This window comes from Cnephaeus nilssonii (assembly GCF_951640355.1).
Source record: "Cnephaeus nilssonii genome assembly, chromosome: 11".
NCBI lineage: Eukaryota > Metazoa > Chordata > Mammalia > Chiroptera > Vespertilionidae > Cnephaeus > Cnephaeus nilssonii.
In genome coordinates, this window is record NC_137082.1 from 35,809,122 (window position 1) to 35,831,764 (window position 22,643).

General features: G+C 41.4%; 1 protein-coding gene across 7 annotated transcripts in view; it reads right to left on the minus strand.

The window, feature by feature from the left end:
- The window catches only part of NCOA6 (nuclear receptor coactivator 6), a 100,177-nt gene that overhangs the window by 9,580 nt on the left and 67,954 nt on the right, over positions 1-22,643 (minus strand). For all 7 annotated transcript variants that reach the window (XM_079783615.1, XM_079783614.1, XM_079783613.1 and 4 more), the window contains 5 exons: positions 20,857-21,973; positions 14,208-14,329; positions 7,868-10,852; positions 4,900-4,968; positions 1,631-1,667 (listed from right to left, as the gene is read on the minus strand). In XM_079783615.1, the coding sequence (XP_079639741.1) occupies positions 1,631-1,667; positions 4,900-4,968; positions 7,868-10,852; positions 14,208-14,329; positions 20,857-21,973 (4,330 nt within the window). The remainder of the gene's footprint in view (positions 1-1,630; positions 1,668-4,899; positions 4,969-7,867; positions 10,853-14,207; positions 14,330-20,856; positions 21,974-22,643) is intronic.

The window sequence follows — 22,643 nt, forward strand, 5'->3', positions numbered from 1 at the left end:
CTATCCACTGGGCCAAACCAGCTAGGACTATAAAGGCAGTGTTTATTAAAATATATATCATTTTTATTAAAATTGAGCTATCAGCTGTTAAAATGTGTATACATTTTTTGGGGACACCTGTATATAAACACTATACACAGTGAATATTGTTGAGTCACAGGAATACTGGTTTACTGGTAATTTTCTTCTTTGTAATTTTCTGATCTGTTCACTCTTGCCAGCGGACCCTTTGCTAGTGGCACTATGGCTGGGAATTTAGCCACACTGTTCATTATCTTAGTTTTATATGTAATGACTGCCCCAGAAGCCAAGGTAAGCCAAGGAGAGGTGCGGCTGAAGCTGGGGTAGAATTACAAGTCAGAGAGATTTACACATCCTTTTAGAAGCGGTGAAGATGGCTTTCTGGCTGGGAGCCCAGAAAATGGTCAAAGCCTCCGAGGAAGAAAGATTTCTAATGGAGGTGCCTCTTTCTCTGTCAAAACAAAAGCCACAGCAATACTGTCCTGGTGTTTATATGATCAATGTTCAGGTAGCTCTAGAAACAAATACCCAAAGGGTACTTTTTGGTCTGACTATCTTCTTTCTCTAGCCACATAGTTGGTGTAGGCTTGAGAAATGTAAATGAATTCAATTATTAGCCCAATACAAAAACAAAAAGCCTAGACAGGCACAGTAGAAATAGCAATGATTTTGGAGCCAGAATAACAGGGGTTAAGTCTTACTATGCATTTATTGGACATGATTTGTAATTCTCTCTAAGCTTCAGATTCTTGATCTATACATCTCATTCACAATACGTTAGTGCAATGTGAGGGCTCTGGAGTCAGGATGCCTGGGTTTGAATCTCAGCTTCACCATTTACTAAATCGGTTACCTTGGGTAAATTAGCTAACCTCTCTGATCTATACATTCCTTATCTGTAAAAGAGAATTTACTTTTCCAATAGATACTGTGAAAATCGAATGAGGTAATACATCTAGGAAGCTTGTAGTCCAGTGCATGGCATAGAATAGCATTCAAACAAATACTGGCTATTATTACCACTGCACAGGGTCAATATGAGGATTAAATGACAGAATGATTGTGAATGTGTTTTACAAACTAAGTTGATGTACAAATATGAGGAATTGTTTAAAATGTTATCTAGAGCATTCCTACACTGAAAAGGAATGGCTTTTTGAAAACAACAATACTCCTCTCCATGGGGCTAATGAAGTGGAAGCCACAGTTGTATTTTATTTTGTTAGTTTATGTGAGACAGCATAGATAAAGCATGGGTTTTGGGGTCAGACCACGCCGGGCTTTCTCTTCTGCCTTGAGGATCAAACAGCTATACTTCAGAAGGTGTTGCAAGGACTATTATTGACTACCATAGCAACAGCTCCTAAATACTGGACATTTACTATTTACTCACTATTCTGAGTGCTGAACATACTATCTCATTTAGTTTTCAAAACAATCAAGAAAGGTATTTAGCCACGAAGTTTTATTTAAAAAAATGTCACTTCTGAAAGGTTAGGACTCATGAGAGCTCCCTACTTTAGAAGGGGTTTCAAGGCTAAGAAAGCAGATACCCTTCAAAGAGGCTTACGCCATACTGATGATATGTCTGCAGAAATGATCATCTTACCTTTGTCCAGAGACTATGGCAGCATTTGCCTCGAGTTCTGTAAAAAATACAAAGGACAGAAATGAGATGTGGAAGTGTATGGTATATATGTCCACAGGGAGAAGCTAGGTGTCCACAAGATTCTGAATGCCCTATTTAGGCTAACATGGCTATGTGCCCAGCAGTATCCTCACCCTACATGGTATAGAGCAGGCACCCTCAAACTACGGCCCGGGGGCCACATGCGGGTGTTTTTGCTGTTTTGTTTTTTTTACTTCAAAATAAGATATGTGCAGTGGCATAGGAATTTATTCATAGTTTTTTTTTTAAACTATAGTCCGGCCCTCCAACGGTTTGAGGGACAGTGAACTGGCCCCCTGTTTAAAAAGTCTGAGGACCCCTGGTATAGAGACAGAGCTGGCACAGACACAATTCAGTTGTCTGGGGCATAAGACACATACTTGGTCTATTTTTATTTTTACTCCACACTGTGAAATAATCCTGTTTAGATCAATAGAACTAAATTCACACTGCCTGGTTAATATTCCACCCAGGTATAACTAGGTTAGTAAAATAAGCCTCTTTCTCTCACGTAGAAGAGATCTGTTTTCATTCTTTTTTTATTTTATTGATATTTTACAGAATATAAAGGAGATATTTTACAGAATAGAAGGGAGAGAGAGAGTTAGAAACATCGATGAGAGAGAAACATCAATCAGCTGCCCACAGCCAAGGTACATGCCCTTGACCGGAATCGAACCTGGGACCCTTGAGTCCGCAGGCCGACGCTCTATCCACTGAGCCAAACCGGCTAGGGCTGTTTTCATTCTTAAAATATTTTCACTCTTTTGACACTTTTTAAAACGACAGTAATCTTCCAATATGTCTTAAACATCTATTAAGAATGCATTCTCCTTCAAAGGACTTCCTCATGGAATTATAGAGGGCAGACAGCTTTGCTTTGAGATATTGCCTACAGACCCCATTATGTTCCTGTTCTTCAACCTCCCAGCAATGCCCTCCAAGAAAGAAAAATCTCAGTAATTTGTCTATCAACCTTTTGGTTAAATAAACATCCTATGGGTTTACCAGGCATTTCTTTCTCAGCTCCAGCAGAAAAGACATCTTTTTCCTACATTATATGCCTTTAGGTAGTTCCATCTTTTCTAAGACTTCCCGGATGCATCAGATAACAATGATCTCTCCTGACTCTAGTCTCCTACAGTCCTGTCCCTACTTTTAGAGAATTCAGCACTTCACACTCAGTGTACATGTCTAACATACCCTATTGCTTACATGGTAATCTCCTTAAAGGCAATGAAGCCCAGAGTGCCTAGGTTAAAATCGCGACTTCATTGCTTATTAGTCATGTGACCCTAAACAGATTACTTGACCTTTCTGTGCTCAATGCCTCATCTGAAACTACTTTACCCATTTCAAAGATTAAGTGAAATATCACATATAAAAATTTTAGTACAGCACCTGGTGCTTAGTAATAACTCAGTATTAGCTATTATTATTTTAAAGTAATTTATTTACAACATTTTAAATTTGTCTTTATTGTTGAAAGTATTACAGATGTTCTCCTCCCCACAATGACCCCCTCCATCCCACTCCTACCCCCTAGTATTAGTTATTATTATTGTTGCTATGATGCTCATGTTGATACAGCTTCATGCGAGGGGGCTGGATTACTCTGCCTTTAATGCAACATGCTGGCAGAAGAGAATCCTTGCTTCTTATTTGCTCCTAAGCTCCCCATATCTGACCCATATAACATGGAAACCCCTCCCTAAGAACAGATGCCAACTCATGAGTCTCTGCTGCCTTACTGGCTCTGCTGGAGCAAAGAAACTTAGGTAATGTGCTCAAAAATGAAAATGGCTTTGTCAAAAGAGGGTGATTACAAAAAAATCTTGATTAGCTTGCTCTTTTGAAACAAAATTCAATACTATCACAGTTAATTCATGTAAATCGGGATCAAAAAGGGTTTGGTGAAGGCAATTAGTGGCTTTGGGGGTATTTTAAGGAGATTCATCTAAGTCAAACTCTGAAAAGAAACAGGATTCTTGGGCCAGTTATTCTGAGGAGGATATACAATATGGTAAAGCCCATTTTCTGGAGTAAAAACGTGGGACAGGAAACAGAATTCCCTTCCCTTTTTAAGTTGCTCCTTTTCTCACCAAAAATGAGGTTTACCATCGTAACCCTTTGTCTAAATAATCTGTTCCATTCCCACAAATGTCAGGTATCATGTGGCCAGATGGTAGCTAAGGAAGAGTCTGGGTGGTTGAAATGTTTTTGTTCATTCATTTGTTCAGAGGCCTGATTTTACCAAGAGTGTGCAGTAGAAAGTCCTGTCACACAGGACAGAGCACCCTGAAGCATGTTTAAAACATAATCAATCACAAGTGATACCTCACTTTCACTGGCTTACACACAAAATTAAACATGACTGTGTTTCTTGCTTATAAATGTTGTCAAGTGTATCAATTGTGCTATAAATGAGATTCTAACCTACTTGTGGAAAGCAATCATACGTCATTTTTTTTTCCTGGTACCCCTAGAATGACCTACAGTGACAATGACGTGGGCAAGACTAAACTGCAACATATCTATGTTATTTATCTGTTTGGCAGTCTAATCTATGAAGGCAGTGCTGTTATTGCCATCAAGATCCTCATGCATTCAGAGCTGACCCAGCATCCCACAGCAATTATTTGTCAGATTACCATCAACTTCACCTTCCAAAAACACCATCCTTAGTGCTATTTACAGTATCTTGGTCATGAGAAGAAACTTAATGCCATCTAGAGATGACTGAAATGACTGTTTCCCTGAAGGAATTGCTACCTCACTGTAGCAGAGGTTCTCACAACAAGCCTCCACTCCTATCATGATAATGCAATTACTATCTTAGTGCAGTAACGCTTGTCACCCCAGTAAGTACCATATTCTAGACAGTCAGCTGCCAGCTATGAATGCCAGGGTTATGGAACAGGGTGAACTCTGCAATGGAAACTACCCATGGCTGGGCGACAGACAGACAATGGGCACTGAGATGCTCTTCTTGAGTTCCCTGGCTGACACCAGGAATGTGTAAGAGAGTAAGCTGGTTGGGGGGAAAATAACCTCAAATAGTACTTCATAAGTTCTGCCACTAACCAAAGACTGCTCTGAAGCAAACTGATTAAGATAGTTTCAGCCACTTCCTGGCACATTCAGGACAGCAATAGTTCCTTCACTTGTAACCCATTCCACTCTGAGAGTTTTTCCGAAGTGCACCTTACCTGGTCTGGCAACAGACCCCTGCAGTGCTGTGGCTGGAGTTTCCTTTGGGACTAAATTCTGTGAAGGGGCTAAGGCAAGAAAAAAAAAATAAGCCACATAGGTCTTTTATTTTATTTTCTAAACAAAACAGAAAGCATTGATTGAATCAAGGTCTAAGTAACTGCTGAAATATATATACTCTTAGAACATAGTACTTGAAGTTGACTTTGAAAGTATATTTCAAAACTTACTTAAAAAATTAACTACTACAATACTGAGTAATAAAGACTAACACTAGGGATATTTGTTTTTCCTTTTTGTGTGTACAAAGATCAAGGAAGGAGGTGGCTATGAGAACAATAGCACTCATAATTTTTGCTTCTTGGGGTTAAGTTCTGTCCTGTCTTTAAAAAACCCAAAAGTATACCTTAGTAGGCAAACCAAACCACTTTCAGAGGAACAATGAATTACACCATTCACCTTACCATTTAAAAAATTGTCTCATCCCTCTAAAGACTACACTCCTTGAGATTTGAAATGAACCATATATTTTTGTACTTTTCTACAGCACCTGGCAAGAGCAATGGATAGAAAACAGGTATTCAATTCATACTTAAAAAATCAATTTGATATGTTATTTACTTATCTGGCAGGTACCAAGAACTTACTAGGGGCAAGGCACTGTGCCAAGCACCCTTAGAGACCAAATTACATCCTTTCTGCCCATCAGGAACTCAATCAGGTATTAAAGATAAGTTATACATATGTGGCACGCTGGAATGCACTGTGATGTTATATGGAGATTCATATAAAGTGCTATGGGAGTCCAAAGCATGGGAGATCAATTCTAAACTGAGAAATCGGAAGGTACACTAAAGGAAGAAATATAAGAATTAGGTTTTTGAAGGACAGAGAGAACGTAGGCCCTTGAAGAAGAATGGAATAGAATATACAATAAACTCTAGAATGGAATTTTCTTGGATCATACAGTAAATATTAAAGGGCACAGATATGCCACAGTCACTCAAGGGTATGTCCTCCCATCCTGATACTTCAGTCTAACATCCTAGATAAACTGCATTAAGTTTTACCCGCCTATGGAAATTATGAATTTTTAGATTTCTCTCCCCACTAGGTAAAAAGTCAATAATGCATTTGTATTAAGAATTTTTATATTCTTATCTGATAAAGCTTAAAATGATAACTTAACTTCTACTTTTAACTCCAGTATTGCTTTCTCACATTTTCAAGGTGAAAGCACAGCAGCCCCTTGAAAAAAAGTGGAAACAATCTTAACTAAAATGAAGAAATTTTCCAATTGCTGGTTCATCTTCCCAAGGCTCACAGATTTCCCTAGGATTATATATGATCCAGATAAAAATATTTTCTAATAACTTCATCATTATTTTCTTGGTATCAGAGGGAAAAGTTCCCTGAAATGAAGTAGAATGGAAACATTTAATAGCAGAGACTATATTTAAGTAATATGAGGTTGCTTTTTAATCCTTAGGGCTCACCTACCTCAGTGGAATTAGAACTAGAACCCTACAGTGCTTAGCCCTGTGAAGTCTATATTTCCTGCAAGGGCAGTGAACTCCGTAAAGGCCTTTATCCCTCTCTGTATCTTGAGCATTGAAGTGAAAAGGCAGAGAAGGGGAATTAACCTTTCCAGAGCTCTATGAGGCAGTGTGCTGGCCCCTTTGTGCTAGGCTCATTGAATCTTTGTATAAATTCTGTGAGGCAAAAATTACAATCTCCATTTTACAGGTGAAGCACATGGGCTTATAAGAAGTTAAGGAATTTATCCAACTCTGACTGGTAACCAGTAGAGCTAGAATTAACTCTGATCTTACCCTGAAGCTTGTGTTCTTTCTGCCCCTTCTCCTGGGTGCTTACCACGCAGGGGTAGGCACTCGAAGCATTTTGGCTGCATAAACAAGACAGGCACTATTAACTGGCCTAGGATATATCAAAGGTCCTTCCTAGCTTCTGTACCACTTAAGATTCACAGAAGGAGGAACATGCGTGTGTGTGTGTGTGTGTGTGTGTGTGTGTGTGTGAGACGAGGGCGAAGGGAAGAGGGGGAAGTATTAGAAAACTATGCTTCCATTGTTAAGCCACTTTAACAGAGGAAATAATCTGGACTAGATACACATAAGCGGAATAGACTAATTTACAAAGAGACTGCATAAAAAAGAAACTGATAACGATTTTATTACCATTTACTAAATTATTACTATATTCTAGTTTTGTGCTAAGCATGTTATATGCATCTTCTCATTGAATGCTTACAACTATTATTGTCCCCATATAACAAAGAAGGAAACTGAAGTTTGGAGTGGTCAAGGAACTTGCCTAAAAGCCCACTTATCTGGTAAATGCTGGTGCTATGATACCAACCCAAGCCTGTCTCTTAAGCACTTTATTTTGCCCATGTCTATTATCATGAAACCTGATTTTCTGGAGCAGCAGTCTGGATGGAATAGTCTCTGGGACAGAGTAGAGTGAGGAAGGGGCTAGGAGAACCCTGTTCTGAAACTGTTGAGAGCATTTTTACCATGGTAAGGAGAACCTGCAGAAGCTGCTGTTTACATTTCAGGGTCGATGTCAAACTGGAGGCTAACAATATACACTTTAAACAAATACTGAACTACTCTGAGCTTCAATCTACTCACCCATAGAATGGGGTTAGGGCTACCTAACATAGTTTGGTATGAAGATGATGTGACATATGTAGAAAAGTTTCCCTGTAAAATGGGAAACTATATAAATGAAAGGCATATCATTATTTCAGGACCACGTTAATCAATGAGAGCTTAACATGGGATTTTCAAAATATATTTCCCCAATGTACTTCCAATAAATGAACCACCACTATTGCCATTTAGCCTATTCTTCTTCCTCCAAGTAGAAAAGGAATCACGCTTTCTCTTGTGGGATAGGTCATCAAAAAATGGACAGGAGATGATGCCAGGCCCAAGTACATACCTATGCTGGGAAGCAGCTCTGGATGGGATCCCACCTTCTCCTCCACTAGGCCACCTGCAAGTGGCTCAGATGCTATGCCAACATGATTGTTTTTTGTAGCTGGCGCCGCGGAGATGAGCTCAGAGGGTACAAGAGTGGTTACAATTGAGCGTACACTGGTGGGGAGGGTACTGCCAGGTAAGCTGGGTCCTGCTGAGGTGGAGCCCGAGCCCATGGGGCTAGAGGTCATTTTTAGCAGAGTGGGTGCTGGAGGCGTTGGGGTTTTACTGTCCAGTTCTGTGGGTAACTGTTCTGTTCCCACAAGCCCTGGAGCTGTGGTCTCAACCCCGTGGCCTTCAGTCTCTCCATCTGCACCGTATTGCTCTTCCCCTTTATCAAGAGAGCCTGTAACTTTCTTACATGCCTTGGTTAGCAAAATCTGGCCGATTTTGTCCACTTTTCCTTTGCCCTTACTAGATGAAACTGGGCTTCGCCGGTTGACAGAGGAGCCTGGACTATTGGTCAAAAGGGGAGAAACCATTGTAGTTGACTGTGAAGAGGGCAGAGTGCTTTGATCTGCTGAGGTGCTCACCTGAGGACTAGCCTCATCTGCATTCAATTCTTTCACTTGCTGGACAGGGGGATGAGGTGGGACAAATGGGGAGGTTGTACAAGGCGGGGAAGGAAGCTGAACAGGGGTGGCTCGTGAGTTAAGGACCAAGGGTCGACCTGTATGTATGCTCGGAGCAGGACTACTGGAGGGAGCATTAGGCGGTACAGGAGCAGAAGAAAATTTTATGTTCTGAGGTATGTGTAAAGGGCCAACAACTGCAACGGAGGGAGGCATCAAGCCAGAGTTGGTTGTCAGTGGGGCTGCAGGAATTGTGCTTGGCTGTGATCCTTTCATAACCTGAATTATTGAGGATGAATTGATAAAGACAGGTGTAATGAACTGAGGCCGGGCATTAGACTGAGCAGCTGACTGTCCCTCAGAAACCATAACCTTGCTACCCACATTGGGCATGGTGACGACTGTTGACATTAGTGCAGATTGCAGGTGAGTTGGCAGAGCTGCTGATGTGTTAGCTGAAGTTGTAATGGGATTGGAAGTTACAAAAACAGTTATCTGATTTGGGGGCAAAGGAGTGGAAATGGAGGAAGAGCTGACAGGTCTTGAGATTACTGGAGGGATGCTTGGTGCAACATTAGAACTGACCTCACTCAATTCTGTATGAACAAGGGTTGAACACGGCTCATTACTATGAGGTAAATTTAGGGAATTTGAGGGTTCTTTAGAAGACGGATCCTGCAGTGTGGGAATGACAGATGCTTTTTTCAGATCCTCACCAGAAACTACTGGAGGTGTTACTTCTACATCTGTAAGCCCAGGGGGTTTAATGGTCACATTAGGAGCTCCAGAGTTGTCAAGAAGTTGACTTAATGATGTTGGTGCTTCCCTCATAGCAGGTGACACCAAATTTTTGTTCTCTTCGACGCTGGGAAGTTTGTTAGGATCCAAAGGTTGCCCATCTTTTTTGGATTGATCTTCAGGGACAACCATTTTAACTTCTTGGGCAGGTACCACTTTTAGCTCAACGTTTACCTGCTCCTTCCTACCCTGGGAATTCTGGCAATCGCTGTCCTGAGGCATATTCAAGCTCTCCTTGTTATCCTCAAGAGTGCCCCCCACGGCAGCCACAGGCATGGTAGAATTCTGAGGATTCAGCCCGCTGTTGTTAGGAAAGCTCCCAGGTACAGGGGGATTAGTCAAAGGAGTGGGACTGACCAATACATTTCTTGGCAACTCCACGTTCTGTAACAGGGCTGCATTTGTCTGAGAGGCCAGAGTAAGTTTAGGGGCTTTTGAATTTTGTCTCCCAGGACTTGGAGTGGTTTTCCTACTGGACCCAGGACTAGACCTGCGACTGTTGCTTGGGCTTGCCCGTTTTGTTGCTCCAGAATTAGACTGCTTTCCAGAATTCACCACCACAGAATCTAATTTGTGAGTCTGTGGGGCAGCAAAGTTGGAAGGATTATTCATGGTAAGATTTGAAGGTGCTTGCCCGATGGCCTTCAAAGTTGTTGGATTTAGGCCCTGTTGATCAAAGCCCCTGTTTAAATTTGGCCTAGGAGGTAAAGGAATATTAATCTGTGGGGGAAACAGTCCTGCTATGGAGGCATTGAGTCTCTCTGGTGATAGACTGATCTCTGAAGGTTCTGTGCTGGGAGGGCGGTTGTTGGGTGTCTGAGGATAATAAGGCCTGGGGCTGGCTCTGTTTGGTGTTTTAGGCCTAGATGTTTGTGTTGGAGCAGCCACATTTGGAAAGTGGTGGCCGTGAGAGCTAGGCAGGGAATTTATAGGGGGTTGCTGGGGAGTTGCACCTTGAGTTGCTGGAAGGGGTGATGGTCCAGGTTTGGGCACTGTCATCATTAACTGATTCTGGGAAACCACTAAATGTGAAGGCATGTTATTTGGGCCTCCTGAGACAGATGGTATTTCACTGCTACTCGCTTCAGGAAGTGAGGACATCTCTCCCAGTGGTGAGCTGGAAGGATTCTGTGGGTTTTCCTGATACACTATTTTCCTTGAATTGCTTCCCAAAGGAGTATTCACAGGCATTGGCATTCTTTGTTTATCAGGTGATGGTGGCACTTGCAAACTGACCATGACAGGCATACTGCCACTCTGTTGCATGGGCATTCTCTGGGAATCTGGGTTCAGGGGACCTCTTGGGGGATGGACATTTTGGGAGACTGGAAGCCTAACTGATTTGGGGTCCTGCTGCATCATGAGCATCATCATCATTTGTTGTTGTTGCTGCTGCTGTTGCTGTTGCTGCTGCTGAGACTGTGGTTGACTGGGAGGTGGTGGCTGCTGCTGCTGTGGTGGTGGCAGTTGTGGCTGTGGCTGCTGCTGTGGTGGCTGTGGTGGGGGTGCCACATGCTGCATGAGCTGAGGAGGCATCTGCTGAAGTGGCCTCTGTTCAACTGGTTGAGAAGAATAACCTAAAACAAGCCCCCAAAATCAGGGAAGTTAGATTTTTAGCAAGAAAAGCTTTGCTACCTTCAGAGTATTGCCAAACAATACTCATTTAGGCAACTGTGCACAAATAGCTCAGGCATGCCCACTCCCAGGGGGGCAGGGGCAGCCCCCCATTATTTGACATAAGCAAAGGGCACACTGCTTAAGGAAGCAAAAAGCAAAGCATCAACTTGAGCTCCTCAGTCTTTAGCGTCTCAATGAGGCATTACTACTAAGACTCTGATAGACAGACACTCTGTGCTATGCACTGCAAGTGGCCGATTTTACACATTTAGATGAAACGAGAAAACATTTAGATGAAACGAGAAAAACTCCATCAACAGCAAGAAACTGACCACCCAGCATTGGGGTCTCATGCAGGCATAAATATTTCACTATATTTGTGAATGAAGTAAAGCAATTGGGATTCACTTTTTCAGTTTAATTAATTTTCTGTTCAGATTAATTTTTTTAATACTTGGTTTTGTTGAAAACGCCAGCATCGAAGATAGCCTTTTTTTGTTTTATGGAACGCTTCATGAATTTGCGTGTCCTCCTTGCGCAGGGGCCATGCTAATCTTCTCTGTATTGTTCCAATTTTAGTATATGTGCTGCCGAAGCGAGCACCAAGATAGCCTTTTAAGTCTTTCAACAGAAGTAAAATATAACATTCTAGGATTCAATTACTTAAGAGGAATTTAAAATTATTTTAATCCATTGGCTCCACACACCATGCTGCATCTCTCAGGTTCAATCCTTTGGGGGTACCCAACTGAATTAAACTGCCCTTCCAACATAAATCAGTTCAACAAATAGTTGGAGCTAATAGAAATTGATATACACATTGAAAATAAAATGAGGGCACTAAATATTTTTATGTATATTAATTTTATTTTCTATGAATCCATAATTGGAGAATAAGTAAGCTAGAAGCATAGTCCTCAGGAATAAAAAATAATTTCATACCGGCCAGCGTGGGTCAGTAGTTGAGCATCGACCTATGAACCAAGAAGTCACAGTTCGATTTCTAGTTAGGGCACATGCCCGGATTATGAGCTCCATCCCCAATGTGGGGCATGCAAGAGGCAGCTCATCAATGATTCTCTCTCATCATTGATGTTTCTCTCTCTCTCTCTCTTTCTCCCTTTCTCTCTGAAATCAATAATAATAATTTCAAGAAAACTCTGAGGGACAATGCCCTATAGATTTGCAGAAGGCAACATCTCAAATGATTCTTTTGTGAATATTTTATTTGGCATTTAGACCCTAAACCTTACATCATCAACCGAAAGGATGAAAACATTAACCAAGAATAAAGGTGGTTCAGTAAGAAAAAGTGGGCATACAGTTGAGATACAATTTCACAAACTAGGTTTATTCCATTGTTGCATGAAAAATACATTTGGAAAATTTTAAGAAGGTTCAGGAATAAGAATGGTTGGCTCTGGCATTGGAAGAAATGCTGGCTCAAGATTTCAGATAGCTACCAAATGCTGCTGATCCACAGGGTCAGACCCTGTGCTCAAGAGTGAATTAATGTCTTCTGGCCAAAGATTTCCATGGCACCAATGAGTACAATGTGTAGAATCCAGTTGTGAAGATTTAAAAAAAAATCCTTTTTTGTTTTAGGCTCAAGTAACTTCTTTACATTTATAAAATCAATAACATGGCATTTCCATAGGTTTAACTCACGTACCCATGTTAAGAAAATTGTAATTTCTATAGAAGCCCCTTGATGTCAGGGCTATGACACAAATGCCTCATATTTTTAAAATCAGGCCACCAGACAGTACTGTAAATACCAAAGAATGTAGCATAGACAATACTGCAGCCTCTCAAAAGTAACAGCAAAGGGCATGGCTGCTATAAAGTTCTAGAAGCTGGAGGCAGATGAAGGACACTAATGATAAGACAGATGGGGGTTGCTGTAACAGAATGGCGGAGAGGAAAAGCCAGGACACACACAGTGCATATAATATAATCAAGAACCAAATTTATTAATCAAGGGATGCAAACTCATATGCCTTTAGGGGTCAGGCTGGTTGTGAAGAGAAGTGGCCTGATATAAGACAGAAGGAGTTCTGTGGACAGAGTCAAACTGCTGAGCAAATGCTCTTGTCTAAAGGCATTTAAATTTAGGCTTTTTATTTGGTTTAAGACACTGCATGACACCTCAAACACATTATTGGCCAAATTCAGCCTGTAGGCTCCCAGTTTGCAAACTGTAGACAGGAAGCAATAATCGCAGGTGTGAGGACCCCTGGGATTCATATAATAAGAATTCAGATGTGTCTGAGGGAAGTAGGTACCTTCCTGTTTGAACGCCTTCTAGACATGCCAAAGACTGGTAACCGCCAAGCCTCAATTGTGCTGCTGCAACTCACTGACGGGAAGTGTGGTATGCCCAAAGAATTTGTAATAAATAACACAAAGTATTGACATCATGATGAACTTAATTTTTTGAATTACTTTTAAAATACATAAATTAAGGATGGATTAAAGTTTATCCCTAAAATGATACCACTCTCTTATATACCAAAAAGAAGGTGAAATAACTTGTGAGGAAGAAACATAGACCTTTGTACACATAGAGGAGAGTGTCCTAAATGTGACAGGCTTGTGTGTTTTCAACTGTGTTACAGGGGAGTAAGGTTACAAATCACTGCTCAGGTATAGAGATACTATGGCAGCTGGCCTTGGTTCTATAATTCCTAGATTGGAATGAATTAATTTTGGAAACATTTTCCTTTTCAACATAATTTTTCAACATTTAGAGGGTAATATTATTTTATAACCAAGAGAGGGGTACAACACAGCGGGCTTCCACAATATTGGTCCTATTTATTTTTAGGTTAGGTGGTAGGTACACAAGTGTCCTTTTTATAACTCTTTATGTATTCTTTTATGTTCAAAGATTAATAATAAAACTTCTATTTAGAAACTTATTTTAAACCCTGGTAGTTCTCTGCTCAGAGAAAGCTCCAATAGGAAAGGCTACAGGAAAAAAGCAGGCAAGCAGGATTAAAGTGAAAATATCTTTTCATTTAATCTTATTCCATTTTGATGCCAAGTATGACCTTTATATTGACAAGAATAAAGAGGCACTTGACATTTCAGTCTGATCTTATGAGGACTTAAACACTAATTTGAAAAGAATCTATATGCCTTCAGAAATTATATTTGAAATTTTTACTTATCAAAGCAAAATTTCCAAATACTAGACATATTAAACTGCTAGCATAGTTAGGAGACAAAATAATATATTATTGTTTCCCTGAAGAGAAGTCTTGTAATGCTGTATAAATGATGACAAGCATATAATCTTTAACATTATATCACCTGGTGGTCGGTTTGAAAATTCTGGCAGTTTAGGGCCTGAGTTGTCCAAGTTAATTCCTTGTTCTCCAGGCAATGGCTGCTGATCGGCCTCCTCTAGACCAGCTGGGCGAGTATCTGGGGTACTAAAAATAAATTTCACATTTGAATAAATTGTATAGTTCATACACAAAACTAGCTTAACCCCCCGACCCCATTTCTGAATAACTAAAATCTGTTTGCATGATCATGCCTACCATTATTTACATCTCCCTAGTCCCATAAAATATTGAATATTTGTCATAAAGATAATCTGGGCCCTGGCCAGAGTGGCTCAGTTGGTTGGGCATCATCCCATGCACTGAAAGGTTGTTTGATTCCTGGTCAGGGCGCATGCCCAGGTTGTAGACTTGAACCCCAGTATGGGGTGTGCAGGAGGCAGCAGATCATTACATCGATGTTTCTCTCTCTCTTTCCCTCTCCCTTCCCCTCTCTCTAGAAATCAATAAAAAAAATCTTTAAAAAATAATCTGGCAATTTCATTAAATTTTAAAATCTATTAGCATACCTTTTAGATGTTTTAAGACTGGATCATAGTTTGAGCTATCAACATTATAAGATACTGTCCCTGAGAAACCACACTATCTGTGCTATATAAAATTCAACCAGAGAGTTCAGATTGTCTTTTTCATGGATATTACAGTGCTGGCTCCAACATTTAAAACACCTGTCAAGAAGTTGTAGGTTGCTGATGAAAATGGTATTCAGAAGAGACAGAGAATACCAGAACAAAGCAATTAATTTTGCTGCAGAATGAATATTTGCAGACATCCCTATTGGGTTTGGGATGCTTTCACTTTTACCCGAGTGTAGCTTAAAATTTTTAATGGGAAAGAAATGAAGAAAATGTTATTTACTAACATCCACATTCCCAAAGAACCAGAGTGCTCACATCCCTCATTCTGTTTGTAAGCTTACTCCTAATTGCACCTTTCTTTCCTACCTTTAGGTTCCCTTTGCCCTGATCTTGGTCAGCTACTTTTAGACAGTATTTTATCTCACTGTATTCTGTGTAGTATTTTGAGCTTTACCTTTCATCCATTTAAAAAGCCATAGGACAGATACCTGCATCGATTAGTTCCTTATATGACTTCTCTCTCACTTAAAATTATAGGTAAGGATTCTATAGTATCCTTTACTTTCAAATAACTATACTGTTAAAAAAATTTCAGGTATCTAATCCAGCCACCTTATGGTATGGATGAGAAAACAAAGGCCCAGAGAGGTGTAAGAGACAGGCCCAAAGTTTCACAGTGAGCAAGTGGAAGAGTGGGGAGCAGGTGTTCTTCCCATAAAACCTACTGTCTCCCTTTCCTAGGAATGACACTGTATAAGGCCTTTTAACAATCTGTAGTCCCATCAAGTAAGCAATCTCCCTCAGGGCTGTTGAAGATAGCAAAAATGCATACTAATAATTTTTGCACAACCTTGCAATTTTATTCCTAGACAACTGGGAGAAAGAAATAGTACCACAAAAAATATTATTCCCACAGGTTGATAGCAGTAAAGAATTTAACTTAGATCTATTGAAAAAATTATATAATTGAAAGGCTTACTGAGTCTGAATTCAGAAAAATACAGGTTAATATACAATTATCCTATCTAATAAAAGGGTAATATGCAAATTAACTGTCACTCCATCACAAAGATGGCGGCACCCATAGCCACAAGATGGTGGCGCCCAGTCCTCTCAGCCCCGCTGGAGTCCCCCAGTTCCGGGGGCGGCCACTGAGAGCAGGCAGCGTGAGCAGCCTGGTGGGATTCCACCCCGGCCGCAGAGGGCCTCTGGGCAGCAGGCATGGAGCGGGGGGCGGGGCACTTGTGTTGTCGCTCGGGCAATGAGGCAAGCTTTCCGTGCCCGGCCACAGATGGGCCTCTGGGCCATGGAGAGCCTCTGGACAGCAGGTGCAGAGCGGCCAGGCCCCACAGAGAGCTACTGGCGCACAGGTTCGTGCGCAGGGCTACTAGTTGATTTATAAGATTCAAGAAGCATCAAGTGAGCATATTTTATTAGAGTATAACCAAAGAAATATTATGGGGAAGCTGTGAGAAAGATAGTTAATTTTATTTTAACATTTATACTTAACTAAAACTCCCCTATTCTTTTCTACAGTTCTAGCAATTTACTTTAATTAGGCCGTTTCACATTCATTTGTCACTATTTCCTGTTAATAAATGTCTCTGAATTACAGTTTTGTAATTAATGGCAGAAAATTCAGTTTAATCAATATTCTTTCTGGAACTATTTTATTAAAACAAAAAACATGACTTAAATGAACACTTATCTTCGGGAAATGAAATATAAATTAGTTGCCCTTACTGATCTTGCAAAATAACTTCTTATCTTTCAGAAGTACATACTGAAATATTTAAAATGAATTTCCTTTAGGCCTGGCTGGGTAGTTCAGTTGGTTATAGCATTGTCCCTATACACCAGATTGCAGATTCAATCCTCACCCAGGGCACATAGAAGAATCAACCAAGAAGTTCAGGATAATTGGGAGTGGGGGTGGGGGGGAATCAATGTTTCTCTTTCTCTCTCCTGTCCTCTGTCTATAACATCCATAAATGAAAATTTTAAAAAAAATTTTAAATAAGAAAAAAATGAATTTGCTTTTAAAATAATCAAGAGGGTAATGGGGCCCTGACCGGTTTGGCTCAGTGGCTAGAGCGTTGGCCTGTGGACTGAAAGGTCCCGGGTTCGATTCCGGTCCGGGGCATGTGCCTTGGTTGTGGGCACATCCCCGGTGGGGGTGTGCAGGAGGCAGCTGGTTGATGTTTCTCTCTCACTGATGTTTCTAGCTTTCTCCCTCTCCCTTCCTCTCTGTAAAAAATCAATAAAATATATTTTTTTTAAAAAAAGAGGGTAATGGGGAGAGCACAAATGAAGGCAAGATAGGCTATAAATTGATAATTACTGAAGTGGGGGGATTTCATTATACTACTCTAATTTTATATAGGTTTAAAATTTTCCATCAAAAGAAGTCCACATAGAAATAAATGAATAAGATTTGAGGTAAAACCTATCACAACCAGGAGGAACCAAGATGGTGACATACATAAATGCCGGTAGCCTCCCACAACCACATCAAAATTACAATTAAGACACAGAACAACCATCATTCTGAACCACCTGAAAGCTGACTGAATGGAAATCCTACAACAGGAGAAATAAAGAAGAAAGCACATTGATTGGTAGGAGGGGCAGAGGTGCTGAACAGGCTGGTCTGATACTCATGTTTTTTTAATCAGGAGGGAGATTGTCTCTGTGGAGGCCACCTGTGAAGAGCAAGGGACTCCAGCACCACACCAGTCCCCCAGCCCAGGGTTCCAGAGCTGGGAAGAGAAATCCCCACAACTACAGGCTGTAAAAATCAGTGGGGATTGCAACTGAGTGACATAGAGGCTGCTGGAGACACAGGTGTTCCTTTTCAAGGGCCGGGGCACGAACTTACTTGGACTCTGTCCCTCTGAGCTCCAGTACCAGGTAGCTTTGGGGGACCCACACACGTAAGGGAAGAACTGGATTGTCTGGCATTGGGGCAGGAACTCGGGGGTGGCTTTCTCCCAGGCAGGAGTGCTTGCAAGGGTCATTGTTCCTGTGCTGGGACCTCCCCTGTCACAGGGCTGAATGGCAGTCATATCTGAGTCTCCATCAGCCTGGCTCACACTTTGCTCTGCCCTGGTGATTCCCTGAAACCCCACTCCATCCAATTTGCAGCCCCACCAGAGTTGTTTGCAGCAGCTTTTCCATATGAATGGCCTGTCTCAGGCTTCAGGCTTTGTAAAATCACTCAAACAAGCTGCAGCTGGTGTCAGCATGCTCCAAACCAGTTAATAAAAGGCCTAAGACCTGGTACTAGTACCAGCCTGCCTTGCTTCACAGCTGGGTCTTGCCTGGGCATTTCCAAGCCTAATACAAATAGCAGCCATCTTCAGATTGCTTTGTAGCTCCTGCCAGGTGCCCCCAGGCAGTGGCTGACTGTCCCTCCCTGGAGGCCCTAGAGCCAGTGCATCCATCGGACCATACCAGATTACAACGCTACAATCCACAAGTGACACACTCACTCAGAGAGCACCAAAGCAAGTCCTGCTCCATAGGGGTTTCTCCTACCCAGCAGCTCTCCCATTGTAGTCGCAACTGGTCCTCACAGCTAATTGACCTGGAGGTCAATTCCTCCCAGTGATGCCAACAGGAATCAAGGCTCAACTTACAAGACTGTGCACACAGCCCACACAGGGGCACCTAAAGTGCCCAGCTCAGGTGACTGAGGAGGCTGAGCCACTGGGCCCTACAGGACACCTACTACATAAGGCCACTCTACTAATTCCAGAAGAAATAACAGCTCTACCTAATACATAGAAACAAACATATGGAAGTAGCCAAAATGCAGAGACAAAGAAACATTTCACAAATGAAAGAAATGGAAGCAAGCAAACCACTGGATACAGAGTTCAAAACCATGATTATAAGGTTACTCAGGGATTTTCATGAGAGCTTCAAGGGACTTAGTGAGACTTTCAAGGATCTTAGTGAGAATGTCAAAGACATGAAAAAGGACCAGTCAGAAATTAAGCATAATTTACAGGGATGCAACAGTAGAGGATTCCGAGAATCAAATCAATGATTTGGAATATGAATAAGCAAAAAGAAAAAAGAATCCAAAAATATGAAGATGATATAAGGAGTCTTTGGGACAACTTCAAGCATACCAACATTTGCATTATGGGGGTGCATTATGGGGGTAGAGAGAAGAGAGAGAGCAAGATATTGAAAACTTATGTGAAGAAATGATGACAGAAAACTTCCCCTACCTGGTTGAAAGAAATAGACTTACAAGTACAGGAAGCACAGAGAGTACCAAACAAGAGAAACCCAAAAAGGCCCACACCAAGACACATCATAATTAAAATGCCAAGGGTTAAAGACAAAGAGAGAATCTTAAAAGCAGCAAGAGAAAGGCAGTTAGTTACCTACAAGAAAGCTCCCATACGACTGTCAGCTGATTTCACAACAGAAACTTTGTAGACCAGAAGGGAGTGGCAAGAAATATTCAAAGTGATAAAGAGCAAGGATCTATAACCAAGATTACTCTACCCAGCAAAGCTATCATTTAGAATTGAAGGTCAGGTAAAGAGATTCACAGACTAAAGTAGTTCACCACCACCAAACCAGTATTACATGAAATGTTGAAAGGTATTTTTTAAGAAGAGGAAGTAGAAAAAAATGTATATAAAAATATGAACAATAAATATGTATCTATCAACAATTGTATCTAAAAATAAACAAGAAATCTAATGAACAAGACAAACTGGTGAATTAAATAGAATCAGAGGCATGGAAACATGGAACAGACTGATGAATCTCAGAGGGAAGGAGGCAGAGGGGATGGGAAGAGATTAAAGATCTTACCTATAGACACAGACAACCTGGGGCGGGGCGGGAACCAGGTGGAGGGGGGCAATGGGGGAAAAAGGGGGACATCTGTAATACACTCAACAATATTTAAAAAATATATCATTGCCCAAACCGGTTTGGCTCAGTGGATAGAGCGTCGGCCTGCGGACTGAAGGGTCCCAGGTTCGATTCCGGTCAAGGGCATGTACATTGGTTACGGGCACATCCCGGTAGGTGGTGTGCAGGAGGCAGCTGGTCGATGTTTCTCTCTCATCGATGTTTCTAGCTCTCTATCCCTCTCCCTTCCTCTCTGTAAAAAATCAATAAAATATATTTTAAAAAATATATCATTAACAGATTAAAAGCTTATGTACAGATTGTATCATCCCTAGAATAGAGCTAAATGGTGGACATATGAAGCTATCTAGAGTACAATTTTGTAGCCCAAATAAAAAGGGTTAAAATTGTGTTCTTTGATATAAGAGATGTAATGTCTTTGACCCATTCAACAAAGTTTAAGCAAGTCATAATACTCCATTTGTCTTTGTTGGCTTGTTATACAACTTAAGAGGGAATCTTCATGTAGAGCAAATTTCTTAACCTCAACACTATTAACATTTTGGACCAGATAAGTCTTTATCATGAGGACTGGCCTGTGCATTTTAGGATGTTTAATTGCATCCCTGGCCTCTACCCACTAGATCCCAGTAGCACTGACTTCCTCCCCTGACCCCACCCCACGTAGTAATGACGAAAAACAGATCCACACATTGCCAAGTGTCCTTGGCAAAATTCCCTGGTTGAGCACCGCTGGTATATAATATAATGTAAATAATGCTTCCTAAAATTGTGTAATGTGATTCCAAGCAGTCAATTCCAAAATTATACTTTCTTCTCAAGTCCTCCTTTCTCTAATAAACTCTATCTTAAATATATTTAAGATCTGAAAGGTCCTTTTTATGACATCCATTTATATTTAAAAGACATGTGGTTTTTATGTGGTGCATTTATGTGGACCACATTCTCTATTCTCTGTAATGTTATTTTGTTTTCAAAATACTTATTCAGTCAGTAGGGGGCATAATTAACTCATGTATCATTCTGTATACCTATGTGCAAAAAACACTCATTACAACTTGAACATGACATGAATATGTAAATATTTTAAAATAAATATATTTTGTTTAAAAAACACACAAACTTATCATAACCTACTTTAGATCTTGCTGACTATTTTTCTTCTTCCGAGGGGGTTTCTTCTTCTTCGGTTTATTTGCATTGGTATTGTTTTGTTTATTGTTTACCCCAAAATGGCCCGCAGAGATGTCACTCTGCAATAAGTTGACCAACAACGGACTTGTTAGTGTGACATCCTTATTGACCGGGAAGCCTGGATTCTGACCACAGGACATCTGATTTCCATTGGGTGCTCCACTGTAAGGTGCATTGAAAGGCATCCCATGGCCTGAGAAGTGGTTTCCCGAGGCACTGTTTCCCTGCATGGCCTGCACATGGGGGGGGACCATGTTGGTTTGTTGCATGCTAACATCAGGCATCATTTGAGACAAGCTGACGTCATTATTTGCTGTAGTAGCAGGATCACCATGCTGCTGGGCCATGTGTGAGCTGGGCCCCGGTGGCCGTAAGACCTGGCCCTGAATTCCCATAACCTGAGAAGGACTGTTGTTCACAGGCCCTTGCTGGGGCAGCATCTGTCCTGACATCTGTCCCGTAAACTGCACCATGTTTCCTTGCATGTTTGGAGTTGGTCCCCTCATTATCTGTGCTGGTCCCGGCATGACATTGGATTGGTTCTGAGTGTTAAACTGTTGCTTATTCCCCTGCATCTGATTGGTCATGATCTGCTCTATCATTGGGTTCTGCTGGAGCAAAACTTGCCCCTGAGTCCCCATCATCTGGTTATGTGGCGCCATCATTTGTGGGCCCTGCTGGGGAAGCATCTGCTTGGGTGGGGTCATCCTTTGGGGCGAGGGCCCAAGATTTTGGCTCTGAGGGTTCACCATCATCTGGCCCTGCGGCATAAGCGGGGTCCTTGAAAGGATCATAGGGTTCTGAGGGTTCAAGCTTCCTTGTTGCTGGACCATCTGGCCCTGGGAGGGCACGATCTGCTGGTGCATGCTCATCAGCTGAGATGGTGGGCCCTGCTGGGGCTGGCCTTGTATGTTGCCCAGGTTCACCTGAGGAACCCCAGAACTACCAGTCTGCTGGTTGTTCATGTTGCCATGAATTCCCATGAGGCTGGGCTGCATCATGTTTGGTGGCCCGTGGGACACCTGCATCTGGTTTTGAGGAGGACCAGCTCCTTGACCACCTTAAAAAAAAAAAAAAAAGCACAGTTTCAGAAATGCTATTATCTTACTGGTATTAAGATACTCAAATGACCTCAATTAGAAAAACACTCATCACCCATATATCCATTGACCAACATAAACAAATGTGCTGTGCTTGACATAATGTCATTGGATTTTCTAAAGTATGGAGATTTGACTGTGGGATAATTATTACATTCTCAATAACCATACAATAGAGAAGAATTAATTTCATTACTCTTATTTGATAACTTAAAGATAACATTTCAAAGATCAACAAAGCTTACTTTCTTTCAGATTAAATGAAGAGCAAGGCAACATCTCATTATTTAAAAATGACTTGGACCCCATACCCACTGAATGTTTCTGGCCAAAGGGATTTTTCCTATACCAATGGCTGGAGTCCACCCTCCAGGCCTGATTGGATCTCTGCCTACAGCTAAGGATGTCAAGGTGGGATCTAGAGGGCATGTTGGGGAGATCATGGAATGGGGCTAATTAAAGCGATAGCCAAATTCAATTAGAACTATTTCCTGGGACTCTCTGGGGAGAGCATGGCATCCTCGCTGTGATACCTGCCCTTACTTGCAGGGTCTAGTAACATCTCAGTTTAGGGTGGGGATTGGGCCTTAAGAGAACATGTGTGAATTTGTTATGGGCTGCAGTCTGGTT